Source organism: Bufo gargarizans, unplaced genomic scaffold (genome assembly GCF_014858855.1).
Source record: "Bufo gargarizans isolate SCDJY-AF-19 unplaced genomic scaffold, ASM1485885v1 fragScaff_scaffold_576_pilon, whole genome shotgun sequence".
Lineage (NCBI taxonomy): Eukaryota > Metazoa > Chordata > Amphibia > Anura > Bufonidae > Bufo > Bufo gargarizans.
In genome coordinates this window covers 279089-302912 of record NW_025334140.1, presented here as the reverse complement: position 1 = coordinate 302912, position 23824 = coordinate 279089, and the positions used below count along the sequence as shown (strand labels likewise).

Below are 23824 nucleotides of genomic sequence, written 5' to 3'. Positions count from 1 at the left end.
GCTTTATATTATCTGCTTCTTTACTAGATCTTCTGGGGGCAGAGAACCTTCAGGAACCACGGTCACCACGTCCTCAGATTGGGGTAAACAGTGGTCTCTTCCTGATTGCCAGGAAGGGGACCCCCGCGGAGCTGATATTGATGACCCATTCTGAGGATATGTCCTCAATAGGAAAAAAAAACCGGAGAACCCCTTTACTCTTCTGCTCCAGTGACATTCCTGCGATCAGGCAGCAAAGAATCAGACGTTCTAGATCATCACAGGCCGGGTCCACGGAGTTCTGCTGCGATGAGGTGAGGGATGTGTAGAGGCTTCCACCACCTCTGCCACGTGAGCCGTACAAGGAGGCGCTCATTCTCCGTCACACTGTCCCACATTGCAAGGTGTGAACAGGCCCCGACCTCATCTATTGTAGGAGCTTGTCCCAAACGCATAGCATGGACTGCAGCCTGAAGAGGGGCTGAGACAGAATGTCATAGAGCAGGAGGAGCTGAGCAGAGTATATATACAGAGAACCAGTCACCGTGTAATCTGCAGGCAGTGTGTTATAGAGCAGGAGGAGCTGAGCAGATTATATATACAGAGAACCTGTCACCGTGTAATCTGCAGGCAGCGTGTTATAGAGCAGGAGGAGCTGAGCAGATTATATATACAGAAAACCTGTCACCGTGTAATCTGCAGGCAGCGTGTTATAGAGCAGGAGGAGCTGAGCAGATTATATATACAGAGAACCTGTCACCGTGTAATCTGCAGGCAGCGTGTTATAGAGCAGGAGGAGCTGAGCAGATTATATATACAGAGAACCTGTCACCGTGTAATCTGCAGGCAGCGTGTTATAGAGCAGGAGGAGCTGAGCAGATTATACATACAGAGAACCTGTCACCGTGTAATCTGCAGGCAGTGTGTTATAGAGCAGGAGGAGCTGAGCAGATTATATATACAGAGAACCTGTCACCGTGTAATCTGCAGGCAGCGTGTTATAGAGCAGGAGGAGCTGAGCAGATTATATATACAGAGAACCAGTCACCGTGTAATCTGCAGGCAGTGTGTTATAGAGCAGGAGGAGCTGAGCAGATTATATATACAGAGAACCTGTCACCGTGTAATCTGCAGGCAGTGTGTTATAGAGCAGGAGGAGCTGAGCAGATTATATATACAGAGAACCTGTCACCGTGTAATCTGCAGGCAGCGTGTTATAGAGCAGGAGGAGCTGAGCAGATTATATATAAAGAGAACCTGTCACCATGTAATCTGCAGGCAGCGTGTTATAGAGCAGGAGGAGCTGAGCAGATTATATATAAAGAGAACCTGTCACCGTGTAATCTGCAGGCAGCGTGTTATAGAGCAGGAGGAGCTGAGCAGATTATATATACAGAGAACCTGTCACCGTGTAATCTGCAGGCAGTGTGTTATAGAGCAGGAGGAGCTGAGCAGATTATATATACAGAGAACCTGTCACCATGTAATCTGCAGGCAGCGTGTTATAGAGCAGGAGGAGCTGAGCAGATTATATATAAAGAGAACCTGTCACTGTGTAATCTGCAGGCAGCGTGTTATAGAGCAGGAGGAGCTGAGCAGATTATATATAAAGAGAACCTGTCACCATGTAATCTGCAGGCAGCGTGTTATAGAGCAGGAGGAGCTGAGCAGATTATATATACAGAGAACCTGTCACCATGTAATCTGCAGGCAGCGTGTTATAGAGCAGGAGGAGCTGAGCAGATTATATATAGAGAGAACCTGTCACCGTGTAATCTGCAGGCAGTATGTTATAGAGCAGGAGGAGCTGAGCAGAGTATATATACAGAGAACCTGTCACTGTGTAATCTGCAGGCAGCGTGTTATAGAGCAGGAGGAGCTGAGCAGATTATATATACAGAGAACCTGTCACCGTGTAATCTGCAGGCAGTGTGTTATAGAGCAGGAGGAGCTGAGCAGAGTATATATACAGAGAACCTGTCACCGTGTAATCTGCAGGCAGCGTGTTATAGAGCAGGAGGAGCTGAGCAGATTATATATACAGAGAACCTGTCACCGTGTAATCTGCAGGCAGCGTGTTATAGAGCAGGAGGAGCTGAGCAGATTATATATACAGAGAACCTGTCACCGTGTAATCTGCAGGCAGCGTGTTATAGAGCAGGAGGAGCTGAGCAGATTATATATACAGAGAACCTGTCACCGTGTAATCTGCAGGCAGCGTGTTATAGAGCAGGAGGAGCTGAGCAGATTATATATACAGAGAACCTGTCACCGTGTAATCTGCAGGCAGCGTGTTATAGAGCAGGAGGAGCTGAGCAGATTATATATACAGAGAACCTGTCACCGTGTAATCTGCAGGCAGCGTGTTATAGAGCAGGAGGAGCTGAGCAGATTATATATACAGAGAACCTGTCACCGTGTAATCTGCAGGCAGCGTGTTATAGAGCAGGAGGAGCTGAGCAGATTATATATACAGAGAACCTGTCACCGTGTAATCTGCAGGCAGCGTGTTATAGAGCAGGAGGAGCTGAGCAGATTATATATACAGAGAACCTGTCACCGTGTAATCTGCAGGCAGCGTGTTATAGAGCAGGAGGAGCTGAGCAGATTATATATACAGAGAACCTGTCACCGTGTAATCTGCAGGCAGCGTGTTATAGAGCAGGAGGAGCTGAGCAGATTATATATACAGAGAACCTGTCACCGTGTAATCTGCAGGCAGCGTGTTATAGAGCAGGAGGAGCTGAGCAGATTATATATACAGAGAACCTGTCACCGTGTAATCTGCAGGCAGCGTGTTATAGAGCAGGAGGAGCTGAGCAGATTATATATACAGAGAACCTGTCACCGTGTAATCTGCAGGCAGCGTGTTATAGAGCAGGAGGAGCTGAGCAGATTATATATACAGAGAACCTGTCACCGTGTAATCTGCAGGCAGCGTGTTATAGAGCAGGAGGAGCTGAGCAGATTATATATACAGAGAACCTGTCACCAGTGTAATCTGCAGGCAGCGTGTTATAGAGCAGGAGGAGCTGAGCAGATTATATATACAGAGAACCTGTCACCTGTGTAATCTGCAGGCAGCGTGTTATAGAGCAGGAGGAAGCTGAGCAGATTATATATACAGAGAACCTGTCACCGTGTAATCTGCAGGCAGCGTGTTATAGAGCAGGAGGAGCTGAGCAGATTATATATACAGAGAACCTGTCACCGTGTAATCTGCAGGCAGCGTGTTATAGAGCAGGAGGAGCTGAGCAGATTATATATACAGAGAACCTGTCACCGTGTAATCTGCAGGCAGCGTGTTATAGAGCAGGAGGAGCTGAGCAGATTATATATACAGAGAACCTGTCACCGTGTAATCTGCAGGCAGCGTGTTATAGAGCAGGAGGAGCTGAGCAGATTATATATACAGAGAACCTGTCACCATGTAATCTGCAGGCAGCGTGTTATAGAGCAGGAGGAGCTGAGCAGATTATATATACAGAGAACCTGTCACCATGTAATCTGCAGGCAGCGTGTTATAGAGCAGGAGGAGCTGAGCAGATTATATATACAGAGAACCTGTCACCATGTAATCTGCAGGCAGCGTGTTATAGAGCAGGAGGAGCTGAGCAGATTATATATACAGAGAACCTGTCACCATGTAATCTGCAGGCAGCGTGTTATAGAGCAGGAGGAGCTGAGCAGATTATATATACAGAGAACCTGTCACCATGTAATCTGCAGGCAGCGTGTTATAGAGCAGGAGGAGCTGAGCAGATTATATATACAGAGAACCTGTCACCGTGTAATCTGCAGGCAGCGTGTTATAGAGCAGGAGGAGCTGAGCAGATTATATATACAGAGAACCTGTCACCATGTAATCTGCAGGCAGCGTGTTATAGAGCAGGAGGAGCTGAGCAGATTATATATACAGAGAACCTGTCACCGTGTAATCTGCAGGCAGCGTGTTATAGAGCAGGAGGAGCTGAGCAGATTATATATACAGAGAACCTGTCACCGTGTAATCTGCAGGCAGCGTGTTATAGAGCAGGAGGAGCTGAGCAGATTATATATACAGAGAACCTGTCACCGTGTAATCTGCAGGCAGCGTGTTATAGAGCAGGAGGAGCTGAGCAGATTATATATACAGAGGAACCTGTCACCGTGTAATCTGCAGGCAGTGTGTTATAGAGCAGGAGGAGCTGAGCAGATTATATATACAGAGAACCTGTCACCATGTAATCTGCAGGCAGTGTGTTATAGAGCAGGAGGAGCTGAGCAGATTATATATAAAGAGAACCTGTCACTGTGTAATCTGCAGGCAGTGTGTTATAGAGCAGGAGGAGCTGAGCAGATTATATATACAGAGAACCTGTCACCGTGTAATCTGCAGGCAGCGTGTTATAGAACAGGAGGAGCTGAGCAGATTATATATACAGAGAACCTGTCACCATGTAATCTGCAGGCAGCGTGTTATAGAGCAGGAGGAGCTGAGCAGATTATATATACAGAGAACGCGTCACCGTGTAATCTGCAGGCAGCGTGTTATAGAGCAGGAGGAGCTGAGCAGATTATATATACAGAGAACCTGTCACCGTGTAATCTACAGGCAGCGTGTTATAGAGCAGGAGGAGCTGAGCAGATTATATATACAGAGAACCTGTCACCGTGTAATCTGCAGGCAGCGTGTTATAGAGCAGGAGGAGCTGAGCAGATTATATATACAGAGAACCTGTCACCGTGTAATCTGCAGGCAGTGTGTTATAGAGCAGGAGGAGCTGAGCAGATTATATATACAGAGAACCTGTCACCATGTAATCTGCAGGCAGCGTGTTATAGAGCAGGAGGAGCTGAGCAGATTATATATACAGAGAACCTGTCACCAGTGTAATCTGCAAGGCAGCGTGTTATAGAGCAGGAGGAGCTGAGCAGATTATATATATATACAGAGAACCTGTCACCGTGTAATCTACAGGCAGCGTGTTATAGAGCAGGAGGAGCTGAGCAGATTATATATACAGAGAACCTGTCACCGTGTAATCTACAGGCAGCGTGTTATAGAGCAGGAGGAGCTGAGCAGATTATATATATATACAGAGAACCTGTCACCGTGTAATCTGCAGGCAGCGTGTTATAGAGCAGGAGGAGCTGAGCAGATTATATATACAGAGAACCTGTCACCGTGTAATCTGCAGGCAGCGTGTTATAGAGCAGGAAGAGCTGAGCAGATTATATATAAGAGAACCTGTCACCATGTAATCTGCAGGCAGCGTGTTATAGAGCAGGAGGAGCTGAGCAGATTATATATACAGAGAACCTGTCACCGTGTAATCTGCAGGCAGTGTGTTATAGAGCAGGAGGAGCTGAGCAGATTATATATAAAAGTAACCGGTCTCAGCAGCAACACAAATCTTTCTCCTTTCCTGAAGTTCAGACTAAGGGCTGATGCTCACGAATGTATTTTTTGTCCTTGTTAATTCCGTGGTTTTTCTAGGCTCATATGTGGAACCATTCACTTAACGGCCGTTCCACAAGACCATAGAATGTGTCCATATTACAGACGGTGATAGATCTGTTCTATTAGGGTCCGGCTGTTCCGTTTCACAGAATGCACACGGCCGGTAACTGTTTTGCGGATCCGCAATTTGCAGACTGCAAAACCACCACAGTCGTGAGCATGAACCTTGATGGCTCTCGTCGCTGCTGATGTTTATTAACGACACCCCAGCTGTGAACAGCGAATGTGCTCTTTGCTGACCAACAGAAACTGAAGCCGCATGGTGCAGTACTTCCAAGAGCTCAGCAGCTGTTCCCAGGCTTATCTACAAGGAGGAGCGGTCCACATCCGATAATCCAGTGCCCCTCGATGACATCACAAAGAATAATAAAGGTTTTTTATTCTCGTTTTTTCTAGTTCCGTATTTCTTTGTGGTTTTTTCTCACAGCGAGAAATCTCCTTCTCTTGAGGAAGGGCGGTGTGCCAAAGTCGTCGTCCCACAGATATTCCGGGGACAGGATCTTGGAGGGCTTGTGGTACAAGAAGTATTTGTTGAGGTAGCTCTCGTCGTGCCAGATGGCCTCAATGTTCTTGGCCTTGTCCGTCATTATGGCGTTATGGCAGAAGTTGGTCAGCTTGTGAACCTCTTCTACATTCCCCCCAAAGAAGCCCCCGGCATAATAAAAGTCTCCCTCGTCTAGGGGGATGTAGGCCTCAGACTGTGGGTTCCGCTCATACGTGTAACCTTCACGTGGGGCCCTGTACAGGCCCGGATGTAGTGTCCCAAACAGGTTGCTTAAGATCTCCACCCCAACCTCATCATTGAACCTCATGTCCACATCCACACACACCAGGTAATCCACCTCATCCATGAATCGCTGGCGGGAATAGTCCTGGAGTATCTCCATGCGCCTCATGGACACGTCCTGCCATCTCTGGTAGGTGGGCACACTCAGTACCACCATTCGCCTGCCCTCCGCCAGCTCTATGATTGGAATGTCACTCACACGGTCTGTAAACACATAGTAGTTGACCTTGTGTCCCACCATGAAATACTTCTCAGCCGTCTCTAGAAAAGTCGGGACAAAAACGGTATATCTGGAAAATAAGGAAGAAAGGGGGTTACATCCAGCAAACAGCCATAATCCAGTAAGTAGACTCCGGCGAGGACCAGGCTTAGAGCATCAGCTATTCCAGACCATCATCAGCAGGTACTACAAGAACATTACTCGCCGCCCGCTCTGTCCAGTCTCACTTATCTCACAATTACTTTGGGGCCACTAACACATTGGTGAGCCAAGAAGTCATGAGTGCTCCTAGATGAAAGGGGTGACCTGCCTCCAATAGTACAAGGACATTTAGACCAGAACCTTCAGAATCACAGGGGCATAGCCATGACGCAAACCATGATACAGCTAAGAAATGGGGGTCATTCTAAATAAAAGTGGTATAATACCTACTATAAATGAGTAATGGAAGCTCTTAGCGCATATATTTGATCAAACGTGTGTCGGGCCCATCTAGCAGGTGTCAAGGTGGCTTCCGTAGATGGGTCACTAACACTGTATACTGCCTCTCTGTGGACTTACCTAAGCCTACAACCCAGCTACATACGCACTCTGCTTAGAAGCCCCAGGTAGATGGATGTACTGGATGAAAGGGGTGACCTGCCTCCAATAGTGCCAGCCACAGATGCCCACTACAGTGCCCACCGCATCGATTGTCTTTGTAGTCCATACTCTGAGCTATGGCCGCCACCAGGTCTGAACACAGTCCTATGACGCCATCGATTCCTCTGATTGGGTGATACACTGAGTGGAGTTTGCTCTTCCTCTGAATGCTGAGTGCACACAGAGGTAACACATAAAGTGCAGTATTATATGTGCCGGCCCTGCTCTCCTCTAGAGGTAGGTAGGTTCCTGCCTTGCTGTGGTAGGTGGGCACATTTGTGTTTTGATCTAAATGAGATATTACTTTGTGTTTGTCTCATTATCTTCCGCTTTCTTCTTTGCTCCTCCAGAATCTCTCACCATGAAGCTACTACAGATCCTCCTCCACCTGCATTCTGTTCCTTCCGACCACCGTCTTATGGGCGGCGTATTCCTGCGACATTACTCACTTCTTAACAGCAAACACCGTGAGGCCGATGTGGACGCCTCTTGACTGGAACTGTGCATTCAATATGTCAATGTTATAGGTGCCGTTCCAGACAATAGGGGCGAACCAGGGAGCCATCATGGAGATGTCAGACCTCCTGCAAGACAGTGACACCGCATCATGGTCTGCAGGAAAACGGATGGTTACAGTGGATGATGATCTTCCTCCACGTATGACATTATACCCAGAGATTGCAGATTGGTTAAGACAGTATGCGATTATTAAATATAAAGATGCCCCTCCCCCACAAAAGTACACATGCGGCTGGAGCCCCCCTAATATTAAGGCTTTGACAGCATCAGCAGGCGGCAGTGCAGACACTTACGGGGACTTCAAGGCATCCGGCTTCTCATACAGCATCCTGTAAAATGGGGGGAGGGGTGTTAGGAGAAGATAAAATATTTCATTTATTGACTTATTCTCATCAGTATGACCCCAAAAATCCCGAAACAGTCCTTGAATAGTCTGCTCCATCACACAAACCATACAGGGCACAGCCCTGTCCATTCCTTCCCTGCAATAAGTGAACACCAACCAAGACCATAACCCTGCGCGCCCCGCGGGGTACCGCTCCCAGCCCCTGCGCGCCCCGCGGGGTACCGCTCCCAGCCCCTGCGCGCCCCGCGGGGTACCGCTCCCAGCCCCTGCGCGCCCCGCGGGGTACCGCTCCCAGCCCCTGCGCGCCCTTCCCATGAGGGTCTCAGCCAGTGCCCCCCCCCCCACCACTATGAGGGTCTCAGCCAGTGCCCCCCCACCACCACTATGAGGGTCTCAGCCAGTGCCCCCCACCACCACTATGAGGGTCTCAGCCAGTGCCCCCCACCACCACTATGAGGGTCTCAGCCAGTGCCCCCCACCACCACTATGAGGGTCTCAGCCAGTGCCCCCCACCACCACTATAAGGGGCTCAGCCAGTGCCCCCCACCACCACTATGAGGGTCTCAGCCAGTGCCCACCACCACCACTATGAGGGTCTCAGCCAGTGCCGCCCACCACCACTATGAGGGTCTCAGCCAGTGCCCACCACCACCACTATGAGGGTCTCAGCCAGTGACCACCACCACCACTATGAGGGTCTCAGCCAGTGACCACCACCACCACTATGAGGGTCTCAGCCAGTGCCCACCACCACTATGAGGGTCTCAGCCAGTGCCCCCCACCACCACTATGAGGGTCTCAGCCAGTGCCCCCCACCACCACTATGAGGGTCCCAGCCAGTGCCCACCACCACTATGAGGGTCTCAGCCAGTGCCCACCACCACTATGAGGGTCTCAGCCAGTGCCCACCACCACTATGAGGGTCTCAGCCAGTGCCCACCACCACGGGGGTCCTTTGTGGGTGGGCTTCCACTGACCCTGCAGACTGTTTTACCTTTGCAGAGCGATGTCTTTATAAAGGTCTTGAGGTGATGAGGAGTCGACGGAGAGGTTAGTGGTGGTGCCCCTGGGTGAGGACGACATAAAGTGGGCGCTTTGTGTGGATGATATGGAGGCTTTATACAGCCGTACAGAGGAAAACCGTAGTGTCCTGTGGGATGTGCGAGGTAAGTGACAGATCCATTAATAGAGGTGTTTGATGGTGTCTGGGCTCCATGAGCATAATACCTGTGTACGGTATAGCAGCGTCATTTATGTGTACTGTGTGATATACATTACCTATGTGCACGGTATAGCAGTGTCATTTATGTGTGCTGTGTGATATACATTACCTATGTGTACGGTATAGCAGTGTCATTTATGTGTGCTGTGTGATATACATTAGTTATGTGTACGGTATAGCAGCGTCATTTATGTGTACTGTGTGATATACATTACTTATGTGTACGGTATAGCAGTGTCATTTATGTGTACTGTGTGATATACATTACCTATGTGCACGGTATAGCAGTGTCATTTATGTGTGCTGTGTGATATACATTAGTTATGTGTACGGTATAGCAGCGTCATTTATGTGTACTGTGTGATATACATTACTTATGTGTACGGTATAGCAGCGTCATTTATGTGTGCTGTGTGATATACATTACTTATGTGTACGGTATAGCAGCGTCATTTATGTGTGCTGTGTGATATACATTACTTATGTGTACGGTATAGCAGCGTCATTTATGTGTACTGTGTGATATACATTACTTATGTGTACGGTATAGCAGCGTCATTTATGTGTGCTGTGTGATATACATTACTTATGTGTACGGTATAGCAGTGTCATTTATGTGTACTGTGTGATATACATTACTTATGTGTACGGTATAGCAGTGTCATTTATATGTACTGTGTGATATACATTAGTTATGTGTACAGTATAGCAGCGTCATTTATGTGTGCTGTGTGATATACATTACTTATGTGTACGGTATAGCAGTGTCATTTATGTGTACTGTGTGATATACATTACTTATGTGTACGGTATAGCAGCGTCATTTATGTGTACTGTGTGATATACATTACTTATGTGTACGGTATAGCAGTGTCATTTATGTGTACTGTGTGATATACATTACTTATGTGTACGGTATAGCAGCGTCATTTATGTGTACTGTGTGATATACATTACTTATGTGTACGGTATAGCAGCGTCATTTATGTGTGCTGTGTGATATACATTACTTATGTGTACGGTATAGCAGTGTCATTTATGTGTACTGTGTGATATACATTACTTATGTGTGCGGTATAGCAGCGTCATTTATGTGTACTGTGTGATATACATTACTTATGTGTACGGTATAGCAGCGTCATTTATGTGTACTGTGTGATATACATTACTTATGTGTACGGTATAGCAGCGTCATTTATGTGTACTGTGTGATATACATTACTTATGTGTACTGTGTGATATACATTACTTATGTGTACGGTATAGCAGCGTCATTTATGTGTACTGTGTGATATACATTACTTATGTGTACGGTATAGCAGCGTCATTTATGTGTACTGTGTGATATACATTACTTATGTGTACGGTATAGCAGCGTCATTTATGTGTACTGTGTGATATACATTACTTATGTGTACTGTGTGATATACATTACTTATGTGTACGGTATAGCAGCGTCATTTATGTGTGCTGTGTGATATACATTACTTATGTGTACGGTATAGCAGTGTCATTTATGTATACTGTGTGATATACATTACTTATGTGTACGGTATAGCAGCGTCATTTATGTGTACTGTGTGATATACACTACTTATGTGTACGGTATAGCAGCGACATTTATGTGTGCTGTGTGATATACACTACCTATGTGTACGGTATAGCAGCGTCATTCATGTGTACGGTGTGATATACATTACTTATGTGTACGGTATAGCAGCGACATTTATGTGTGCTGTGTGATATACATTACTTATGTGCACGGTATAGCAGCGTCATTTATGTGTGCTGTGTGATATACATTACTTATGTGCACGGTATAGCAGCGTCATTTATGTGTGCTGTGTGATATACATTACTTATGTGTACGGTATAGCAGTGTCATTTATGTGTACTGTGTGATATACATTACTTATGTGTACGGTATAGCAGCGTCATTCATGTGTGCTGTGTGATATACATTACCTATGTGTACGGTATAGCAGCGTCATTCATGTGTGCTGTGTGATATACATTACTTATGTGTACGGTATAGCAGTGTCATTTATGTGTACGGTGTGATATACATTACTTATGTGTACGGTATAGCAGTGTCATTTATGTGTACGGTGTGATATACATTACTTATGTGTACAGTATAGCAGCAGCATTTATGTGTGCTGTGTGATATACATTACTTATGTGTACGGTATAGCAGTGTCATTTATGTGTACGGTGTGATATACATTACTTATGTGTACGGTGTGATATACATTACTTATGTGTACGGTATAGCAGTGTCATTTATGTGTATTGTGTGTGATATACATTACTTATGTGTACGGTATAGCAGCGTCATTTATGTGTGCTGTGTGATATACATTACTTATGTGTACGGTATAGCAGTGTCATTTATGTGTACGGTGTGATATACATTACTTATGTGTACGGTATAGCAGTGTCATTTATGTGTACGGTGTGATATACATTACTTATGTGTACGGTATAGCAGCGTCATTCATGTGTGCTGTGTGATATACATTACTTATGTGTACGGTATAGCAGCGTCATTTATGTGTACTGTGTGATATACATTACTTATGTGTACGGTATAGCAGTGTCATTTATGTGTACGGTGTGATATACATTACTTATGTGTACGGTATAGCAGTGTCATTTATGTGTACGGTGTGATATACATTACCTATGTGTACGGTATAGCAGCGTCATTCATGTGTGCTGTGTGATATACATTACTTATGTGTACAGTATAGCAGCGGCATTTATGTGTGCTGTGTGATATACATTACTTATGTGTACGGTATAGCAGTGTCATTTATGTGTACGGTGTGATATACATTACTTATGTGTACGGTATAGCAGCGTCATTTATGTGTGCTGTGTGATATACATTACTTATGTGTACGGTATAGCAGTGTCATTTATGTGTACGGTGTGATATACATTACTTATGTGTACGGTATAGCAGTGTCATTTATGTGTACTGTGTGATATACATTACTTATGTGTACGGTATAGCAGTGTCATTTGTGTGTACTGTGTGATATACATTAGTTATGTGTACGGTATAGCAGCGTCATTTATGTGTACTGTGTGATATACATTACCTATGTGTACGGTATAGCAGTGTCATTTATGTGTACTGTGTGATATACATTACTTATGTGTACAGTATAGCAGTGTCATTTATGTGTGCTGTGTGATATACACTACCTATGTGTACGGTATAGCAGTGTCATTTATGTGTACTGTGTGATATACATTACTTATGTGTACAGTATAGCAGTGTCATTTATGTGTACTGTGTGATATACATTACTTATGTGTACAGTATAGCAGCGTCATTTATGTGTGCTGTGTGATATACATTACTTATGTGTACGGTATAGTAGTGTCATTTATGTGTACTGTGTGATATACATTACTTATGTGTACAGTATAGTAGTGTCATTTATGTGTGCTGTGTGATATACATTACTTATGTGTACGGTATAGCAGTGTCATTTATGTGTACGGTGTGATATACATTACCTATGTGTACGGTATAGCAGTGTCATTTATGTGTACTGTGTGATATACATTACTTATGTATACGGTATAGCAGCGTCATTTATGTGTACGGTGTGATATACATTACTTATGTGTACGGTATAGCAGTGTCATTTATGTGTACGGTGTGATATACATTACTTATGTGTACGGTATAGCAGCGGCATTTATGTGTACGGTGTGATATACATTACCTATGTGTACGGTATAGCAGCGTCATTTATGTGTACGGTGTGATATACATTACTTATGTGTACGGTATAGCAGCGGCATTTATGTGTACTGTGTGATATACATTACTTATGTGTACGGTATAGCAGCGTCATTTATGTGTGCTGTGTGATATACATTACTTATGTGTACGTTATAGCAGCGTCATTTATGTGTGCTGTGTGATATACATTACTTATGTGTACGGTATAGCAGCGGCATTTATGTGTGCTGTGTGATATACATTACTTATGTGTACAGTATAGCAGCGTCATTTATGTGTGCTGTGTGATATACATTACTTATGTGTACGGTATAGCAGCGGCATTTATGTGTGCTGTGTGATATACATTACTTATGTGTACGGTACAGCAGTGTCATTTGTGTGTACGGTGTGATATACATTACTTATGTGTACGGTATAGCAGCGGCATTTATGTGTACTGTGTGATATACATTACTTATGTGTACGGTATAGCAGCGTCATTTATGTGTACTGTGTGATATACATTACTTATGTGCACGGTATAGCAGCGTCATTTATGTGTATTGTGTGATATACATTACTTATGTGCACGGTACAGCAGTGTCATTTGTGTGTACGGTGTGATATACATTACTTATGTGTACGGTATAGCAGCGGCATTTATGTGTATTGTGTGATATACATTACTTATGTGCACGGTATAGCAGCGTCATTTATGTGTACTGTGTGATATAAATTACTTATGTGTACGGTATAGCAGCGTCATTTATGTGTGCTGTGTGATATACATTACTTATGTGTACGGTACAGCAGTGTCATTTGTGTGTACGGTGTGATATACATTACTTATGTGTACGGTATAGCAGCGTCATTCATGTGTGCTGTGTGATATACATTACTTATGTGTACGGTATAGCAGCGGCATTTATGTGTATTGTGTGATATACATTACTTATGTGCACGGTATAGCAGCGTCATTTATGTGTACTGTGTGATATAAATTACTTATGTGTACGGTATAGCAGCGTCATTTATGTGTGCTGTGTGATATACATTACTTATGTGTACGGTATAGCAGTGGCATTTATGTGTGCTGTGTGATATACATTACTTATGTGCACGGTATAGCAGAGTCATTTATGTGTGCTGTGTGATATACATTACTTATGTGTACGGTATAGCAGTGTCATTTATGTGTGCTGTGTGATATACATTACTTATGTGCACGGTATAGCAGCGTCATTTGTGTACTGTGTGATATACATTACTTATGTGTACGGTATAGCAGTGTCATTTGTGTACTGTGTGATATACATTACTTATGTGTACGGTATAGCAGTGTCATTTGTGTGTGCTGTGTGATATACATTACTTATGTGTACGGTATAGCAGCGTCATTTATGTGTGCTGTGTGATATACATTACTTATGTGCACGGTATAGCAGAGTCATTTATGTGTGCTGTGTGATATACATTACTTATGTGTACGGTATAGCAGTGTCATTTATGTGTGCTGTGTGATATACATTACTTATGTGCACGGTATAGCAGCGTCATTTGTGTGCGCTGTGTGATATACATTACTTATGTGTACGGTATAGCAGTGTCATTTATGTGTGCTGTGTGATATACATTACTTATGTGTACGGTATAGCAGCGTCATTTATGTGTGCTGTGTGATATACATTACTTATGTGTACGGTATAGCAGTGGCATTTATGTGTACTGTGTGATATACATTACTTATGTGTACAGTATAGCAGCGTCATTTGTGTACTGTGTGATATACATTACTTATGTGTACGGTATAGCAGTGTCATTTGTGTGTGCTGTGTGATATACATTACTTATGTGTACGGTATAGCAGCGTCATTTATGTGTGCTGTGTGATATACATTACTTATGTGCACGGTATAGCAGTGTCATTTATGTGTGCTGTGTGATATACATTACTTATGTGCACGGTATAGCAGAGTCATTTATGTGTGCTGTGTGATATACATTACTTATGTGCACGGTATAGCAGAGTCATTTATGTGTGCTGTGTGATATACATTACTTATGTGCACGGTATAGCAGTGTCATTTATGTGTGCTGTGTGATATACATTACTTATGTGCACGGTATAGCAGTGTCATTTATGTGTGCTGTGTGATATACATTACTTATGTGTACGGTATAGCAGCGTCATTCATGTGTGCTGTGTGATATACATTACTTATGTGCACGGTATAGCAGCGTCATTTGTGTGCGCTGTGTGATATACATTACTTATGTGTACGGTATAGCAGCGTAATTTATGTGTACTGTGTGATATACATTACTTATGTGTACGGTGTGATATACATTACCAATGTGTACGGTATAGCAGCGTCATTTCTGTGTACTGTGTGTGATATACATTACTTATGTGTACGGTATAGCAGTGGCATTTATGTGTACTGTGTGATATACATTACTTATGTGTACGGTATAGCAGTGTCATTTATGTGCACTGTGTGATATACATTACCTATGTGTGCGGTATAGCAGCGTAATTTATGTGTACTGTGTGATATACATTACTTATGTGTACGGTATAGCAGCGTCATTTATGTGCACTGTGTGATATACATTACCTATGTGTGCGGTATAGCAGCGTAATTTATGTGTACTGTGTGATATACATTACCTATGTGTACGGTATAGCAGTGTCATTTATGTGTACTGTGTGATATACATTACTTATGTGTACGGTATAGCAGCGTCATTTATGTGTGCTGTGTGATATACATTACTTATGTGTACGGTATAGCAGTGTCATTTATGTGCACTGTGTGATATACATTACCTATGTGTGCGGTATAGCAGCGTAATTTATGTGTACTGTGTGATATACATTACTTATGTGTACGGTATAGCAGCGTCATTTATGTGCACTGTGTGATATACATTACCTATGTGTGCGGTATAGCAGCGTCATTTGTGTGTGCTGTGTGATATACATTACTTATGTGTACGGTATAGCAGTGTCATTTATGTGTACTGTGTGATATACATTACTTATGTGTACAGTATAGCAGTGTCATTTATGTGTACTGTGTGATATACATTACTTATGTGTACGGTGTGATATACATTACTTATGTGTATGGTATAGCAGCGTCATTCATGTGTGCTGTGTGATATACATTACTTATGTGTACGGTATAGCAGCGTCATTTATGTGTACTGTGTGATATACATTACTTATGTGTACGGTATAGCAGTGTCATTTATGTGTACGGTGTGATATACATTACTTATGTGTACGGTATAGCAGTGTCATTTATGTACTGTGTGATATACATTACTTATGTGTACGGTATAGCAGCGTCATTTATGTGTGCTGTGTGATATACATTACTTATGTGTACGGTATAGCAGCGTCATTTATGTGTATTGTGTGATATACATTACTTATGTGTACGGTATAGCAGCGTCATTTATGTATACTGTGTGATATACATTACTTATGTGTACAGTATAGCAGCGTCATTTATGTACTGTGTGATATACATTACTTATGTGTACGGTATAGCAGCGTCATTTATGTGTGCTGTGTGATATACATTACCTATGTGTACGGTATAGCAGCGTCATTTGTGTACTGTGTGATATACATTAGTTATGTGTACGGTATAGCAGCGGCATTTATGTGTACTGTGTGATATACATTACTTATGTGTACGGTATAGCAGCGTCATTTATGTGTGCTGTGTGATATACATTACTTATGTGTACGGTATAGCAGCGTCATTTATGTGTGCTGTGTGATATACATTACTTATGTGTACGGTATAGCAGCGTCATTTATGTGTATTGTGTGATATACATTACTTATGTGTACGGTATAGCAGCGTCATTTATGTGTGCTGTGTGATATACATTACTTATGTGTACAGTATAGCAGCGTCATTTATGTACTGTGTGATATACATCACTTATGTGTACGGTATAGCAGTGTCATTCATGTGTACTGTGTGATATACATTACTTATGTGTACGGTATAGCAGCGGCATTTATGTGTACTGTGTGATATACATTACTTATGTGTACGGTATAGCAGCGTCATTTATGTGTGCTGTGTGATATACATTACTTATGTGTACGGTATAGCAGCGTCATTTATGTGTGCTGTGTGATATACATTACTTATGTGTACGGTATAGCAGCGTCATTTATGTGTATTGTGTGATATACATTACTTATGTGTACGGTATAGCAGCGTCATTTATGTATACTGTGTGATATACATTACTTATGTGTACAGTATAGCAGCGTCATTTATGTACTGTGTGATATACATTACTTATGTGTACGGTATAGCAGCGTCATTTATGTGTATTGTGTGATATACATTACTTATGTGTACGGTATAGCAGCGTCATTTATGTATACTGTGTGATATACATTACTTATGTGTACAGTATAGCAGCGTCATTTATGTACTGTGTGATATACATTACTTATGTGTACGGTATAGCAGAGTCATTTATGTGTGCTGTGTGATATACATTACTTATGTGTACGGTATAGCAGCGTCATTTATGTGTGCTGTGTGATATACATTACTTATGTGTACGGTATAGCAGTGGCATTTATGTGTACTGTGTGATATACATTACTTATGTGTACAGTATAGCAGCGTCATTTGTGTACTGTGTGATATACATTACTTATGTGTACGGTATAGCAGTGTCATTTGTGTGTGCTGTGTGATATACATTACTTATGTGTACGGTATAGCAGCGTCATTTATGTGTGCTGTGTGATATACATTACTTATGTGCACGGTATAGCAGTGTCATTTATGTGTGCTGTGTGATATACATTACTTATGTGCACGGTATAGCAGAGTCATTTATGTGTGCTGTGTGATATACATTACTTATGTGCACGGTATAGCAGCGTCATTTGTGTGCGCTGTGTGATATACATTACTTATGTGTACGGTATAGCAGCGTAATTTATGTGTACTGTGTGATATACATTACTTATGTGTACGGTGTGATATACATTACCAATGTGTACGGTATAGCAGCGTCATTTCTGTGTACTGTGTGTGATATACATTACTTATGTGTACGGTATAGCAGTGGCATTTATGTGTACTGTGTGATATACATTACTTATGTGTACGGTATAGCAGCGTCATTTATGTGTGCTGTGTGATATACATTACTTATGTGTACGGTATAGCAGCGTCATTTATGTGTACTGTGTGATATACATTACTTATGTGTATGGTATAGCAGCGTCATTTATGTGTGCTGTGTGATATACATTACTTATGTGTACGGTATAGCAGTGTCATTTATGTGCACTGTGTGATATACATTACCTATGTGTGCGGTATAGCAGCGTAATTTATGTGTACTGTGTGATATACATTACTTATGTGTACGGTATAGCAGCGTCATTTATGTGCACTGTGTGATATACATTACCTATGTGTGCGGTATAGCAGCGTAATTTATGTGTACAGTGTGATATACATTAACTATGTGTACGGTATAGCAGCGTCATTTGTGTGTGCTGTGTGATATACATTACTTATGTGTACGGTATAGCAGTGTCATTTATGTGTACTGTGTGATATACATTACTTATGTGTACGGTATAGCAGCGTCATTTATGTGTACTGTGTGATATACATTACTTATGTGTACGGTATAGCAGCGTCATTTATGTGTGCTGTGTGATATACATTACTTATGTGTACGGTGTGATATACATTACTTATGTGTATGGTATAGCAGCGTCATTTATGTGTACTGTGTGATATACATTACTTATGTGTACGGTGTGATATACATTACTTATGTGTATGGTATAGCAGCGTCATTTATGTGTACTGTGTGATATACATTACTTATGTGTACGGTATAGCAGTGTCATTTATGTACTGTGTGATATACATTACTTATGTGTACGGTATAGCAGCGTCATTTATGTGTGCTGTGTGATATACATTACCTATGTGTACGGTATAGCAGCGTCATTTGTGTGTGCTGTGTGATATACATTACTTATGTGTACGGTATAGCAGTGTCATTTATGTGTACTGTGTGATATACATTACTTATGTGTACGGTATAGCAGTGTCATTTATGTGTACTGTGTGATATACATTACTTATGTGTACGGTATAGCAGCGTCATTTATGTGTATTGTGTGTGATATACATTACCTATGTGTACGGTATAGCAGTGTCATTTATGTGTACGGTGTGATATACATTACCTATGTGTACGGTATAGCAGCGTCATTTATGTGTACTGTGTGATATACATTACTTATGTGTACGGTGTGATATACATTACTTATGTGTATGGTATAGCAGCGTCATTTATGTGTACTGTGTGATATACATTACTTATGTGTACGGTATAGCAGTGTCATTTATGTACTGTGTGATATACATTACTTATGTGTACGGTATAGCAGCGTCATTTATGTGTGCTGTGTGATATACATTACCTATGTGTACGGTATAGCAGCGTCATTTGTGTGTGCTGTGTGATATACATTACTTATGTGTACGGTATAGCAGTGTCATTTATGTGTACTGTGTGATATACATTACTTATGTGTACGGTATAGCAGTGTCATTTATGTGTACTGTGTGATATACATTACTTATGTGTACGGTATAGCAGCGTCATTTATGTGTATTGTGTGATATACATTACTTATGTGTACGGTATAGCAGTGTCATTTATGTACTGTGTGATATACATTACTTATGTGTACGGTATAGCAGCGTCATTTATGTGTGCTGTGTGATATACATTACTTATGTGTACGGTATAGCAGCGTCATTTATGTGTATTGTGTGATATACATTACTTATGTGTACGGTATAGCAGCGTCATTTATGTATACTGTGTGATATACATTACTTATGTGTACAGTATAGCAGCGTCATTTATGTACTGTGTGATATACATTACTTATGTGTACGGTATAGCAGCGTCATTTATGTGTATTGTGTGATATACATTACTTATGTGTACGGTATAGCAGCGTCATTTATGTATACTGTGTGATATACATTACTTATGTGTACAGTATAGCAGCGTCATTTATGTACTGTGTGATATACATTACTTATGTGTACGGTATAGCAGAGTCATTTATGTGTGCTGTGTGATATACATTACTTATGTGTACGGTATAGCAGCGTCATTTATGTGTGCTGTGTGATATACATTACCTATGTGTACGGTATAGCAGCGTCATTTATGTGTATTGTGTGATATACATTACTTATGTGTACGGTATAGCAGCGTCATTTATGTATACTGTGTGATATACATTACTTATGTGTACAGTATAGCAGCGTCATTTATGTACTGTGTGATATACATTACTTATGTGTACGGTATAGCAGAGTCATTTATGTGTGCTGTGTGATATACATTACTTATGTGTACGGTATAGCAGCGTCATTTATGTGTGCTGTGTGATATACATTACTTATGTGTACGGTATAGCAGCGGCATTTATGTGTACTGTGTGATATACATTACTTATGTGTACGGTATAGCAGCGTCATTTATGTGTACTGTGTAATATACATTACCTATGTGTACGGTATAGCAGCGTCATTTATGTGTACTGTGTGATATACATTACTTATGTGTACGGTATAGCAGTGTCATTTATGTGTGCTGTGTGATATACATTACTTATGTGTACAGTATAGCAGCGTCATTTATGTGTACTGTGTGATATACATTACCTATGTGTACAGTATAGCAGCGTCATTTATGTGTACTGTGTGATATACATTACTTATGTGTACGGTATAGCAGCGGCATTTATGTGTACTGTGTGATATACATTACTTATGTGTACGGTATAGCAGCGGCATTTATGTGTACTGTGTGATATACATTACTTATGTGTACGGTATAGCAGCGGCATTTATGTGTACTGTGTGATATACATTACTTATGTGTACGGTATAGCAGTGTCATTTATGTGTGCTGTGTGATATACATTACTTATGTGTACGGTATAGCAGCGTAATTTATGTGTGCTGTGTGATATACATTACTTATGTGTACGGTATAGCAGTGTCATTTATGTGTGCTGTGTGATATACATTACTTATGTGTACGGTATAGCAGCGTAATTTATGTGTGCTGTGTGATATACATTACTTATGTGTACGGTATAGCAGCGTCATTTATGTGTGCTGTGTGATATACATTACTTATGTGTACGGTATAGCAGCGTAATTTATGTGTGCTGTGTGATATACATTACTTATGTGTACGGTATAGCAGCGGCATTTATGTGTACTGTGTGATATACATTACTTATGTGTACGGTATAGCAGCGTAATTTATGTGTGCTGTGTGATATACATTACTTATGTGTACGGTATAGCAGCGGCATTTATGTGTACTGTGTGATATACATTACTTATGTGTACGGTATAGCAGTGGCATTTATGTGTATTGTGTGTGATATACATTACTTATGTGTACGGTATAGCAGTGTCATTTATGTGTGCTGTGTGATATACATTACCTATGTGTACGGTATAGCAGCGTCATTTATGTGTACTGTGTGATATACATTACCTATGTGTACGGTATAGCAGCGGCATTTATGTGTGCTGTGTGATATACATTACTTATGTGTACGGTATAGCAGTGGCATTTATGTGTATTGTGTGTGATATACATTACTTATGTGTACGGTATAGCAGCGGCATTTATGTGTGCTGTGTGATATACATTACTTATGTGTACGGTATAGCAGTGGCATTTATGTGTATTGTGTGTGATATACATTACTTATGTGCACGGTATAGCAGTGTCATTTATGTGTACTGTGTGATATACATTACTTATGTGTACGGTATAGCAGCGGCATTTATGTGTGCTGTGTGATATACATTACTTATGTGTACGGTATAGCAGCGTCATTTATGTGTGCTGTGTGATATACATTACTTATGTGTAAGTTATAGCAGCGTCATTTATGTGTACTGTGTGATATACATTACTTATGTGTACGGTATAGCAGCGGCATTTATGTGTGCTGTGTGATATACATTACTTATGTGTACGGTATAGCAGCGGCATTTATGTGTACTGTGTGATATACATTACCTATGTGCACGGTATAGCAGCGTCATTTATGTGTGCTGTGTGATATACATTACTTATGTGTAAGTTATAGCAGCGTCATTTGTGTGTACTGTGTGATATACATTACTTATGTGTACGGTATAGCAGCGGCATTTATGTGTACTGTGTGATATACATTACTTATGTGTACGGTATAGCAGCGGCATTTATGTGTGCTGTGTGATATACATTACTTATGTGTACGGTATAGCAGCGTCATTTATGTGTATTGTGTGATATTGATTACTTATGTGTACGGTATAGCAGCGACATTTATGTGTATTGTGTGATATTGATTACTTATGTGTACGGTATAGCAGCGACATTTATGTGTGCTGTGTGATATACATTACTTATGTGTACGGTATAGCAGCGACATTTATGTGTACTGTGTGATATACATTACTTATGTGTACGGTATAGCAGCGTCATTTATGTGTACTGTGTGATATACATTACTTATGTGTACGGTATAGCAGTGGCATTTATGTGTACGGTGTGATATACATTACTTATGTGTACGGTATAGCAGTGTCATTTATGTGTACGGTGTGATATACATTACTTATGTGTACGGTATAGCAGTGTCATTTATGTGTACTGTGTGATATACATTACTTATGTGTACGGTATAGCAGCGTCATTTATGTGTACTGTGTGATATACATTACTTATGTGTACGGTATAGCAGCGTCATTTATGTGTGCTGTGTGATATACATTACTTATGTGTACGGTATAGCAGTGTCATTTATGTGTACTGTGTGATATACATTACATGTGTACGGTATGGCAGCGTCATTTATGTGTACTGTGTGTGATATACATTACATGTGTACGGTGTGATATACATTACCTATGTGTACGGTATAGCAGTGTCATTTATGTTTACGGTGATATTGATTACTTATGTGTACGGTATAGCAGTGTCATTTATGTGTACTGTGTGATATACATTACTTATGTGTACGGTATAGCAGCGTCATTTATGTGTACTGTGTGATATACATTACTTATTTGTGCGGTATAGCAGCGTCATTTATGTGTATTGTGTGATATACATTACTTATGTGTACGGTATAGCAGTGTCATTCATGTGTACTATGTGATATACATTACCTATGTGTACGGTATAGCAGTGTCATTTATGTTTACGGTGATATAAATTACTTATTTGTACGGTATAGCAGTGTCATTTATGTGTACTGTGTGATATACATTACATGTGTACGGTATGGCAGCGTCATTTATGTGTACTGTGTGTGATATACATTACATGTGTACGGTGTGATATACATTACCTATGTGTACGGTATAGCAGTGTCATTTATGTTTACGGTGATATTGATTACTTATGTGTACGGTATAGCAGTGTCATTTATGTGTACTGTGTGATATACATTACTTATTTGTGCGGTATAGCAGCGTCATTTATGTGTATTGTGTGATATACATTACTTATGTGTACGGTATAGCAGTGTCATTTATGTGTGCTGTGTGATATACATTACCTATGTGCACGGTATAGCAGTGTCATTTATGTGTACTGTGTGATATACATTACTTATGTGTACGGTATAGCAGCGTCATTTATGTGTACTGTGTGATATACATTACTTATTTGTGCGGTATAGCAGCGTCATTTATGTGTATTGTGTGATATACATTACTTATGTGTACGGTATAGCAGTGTC

General features: G+C 41.3%; 1 protein-coding gene across 3 annotated transcripts in view; it reads right to left on the bottom strand.

Moving 5' to 3' along the window:
• Positions 1-5250: 5250 nt before the first annotated feature.
• The window catches only part of LOC122922624 (histo-blood group ABO system transferase 2-like), a 28764-nt gene continuing 10190 nt past the window's right edge, over positions 5251-23824 (bottom strand). For 2 of the 3 annotated variants that reach the window (XM_044273309.1, XM_044273307.1), the window contains 4 exons: positions 8991-9146; positions 7944-7979; positions 7581-7715; positions 5251-6559 (listed from right to left, as the gene is read on the bottom strand). In XM_044273309.1, the coding sequence (XP_044129244.1) occupies positions 5875-6559; positions 7581-7715; positions 7944-7979; positions 8991-9146 (1012 nt within the window). In that variant the 3' untranslated portion in view covers positions 5251-5874. The remainder of the gene's footprint in view (positions 6560-7580; positions 7716-7943; positions 7980-8990; positions 9147-23824) is intronic. The other variant, XM_044273308.1, reaches the window with a different exon arrangement.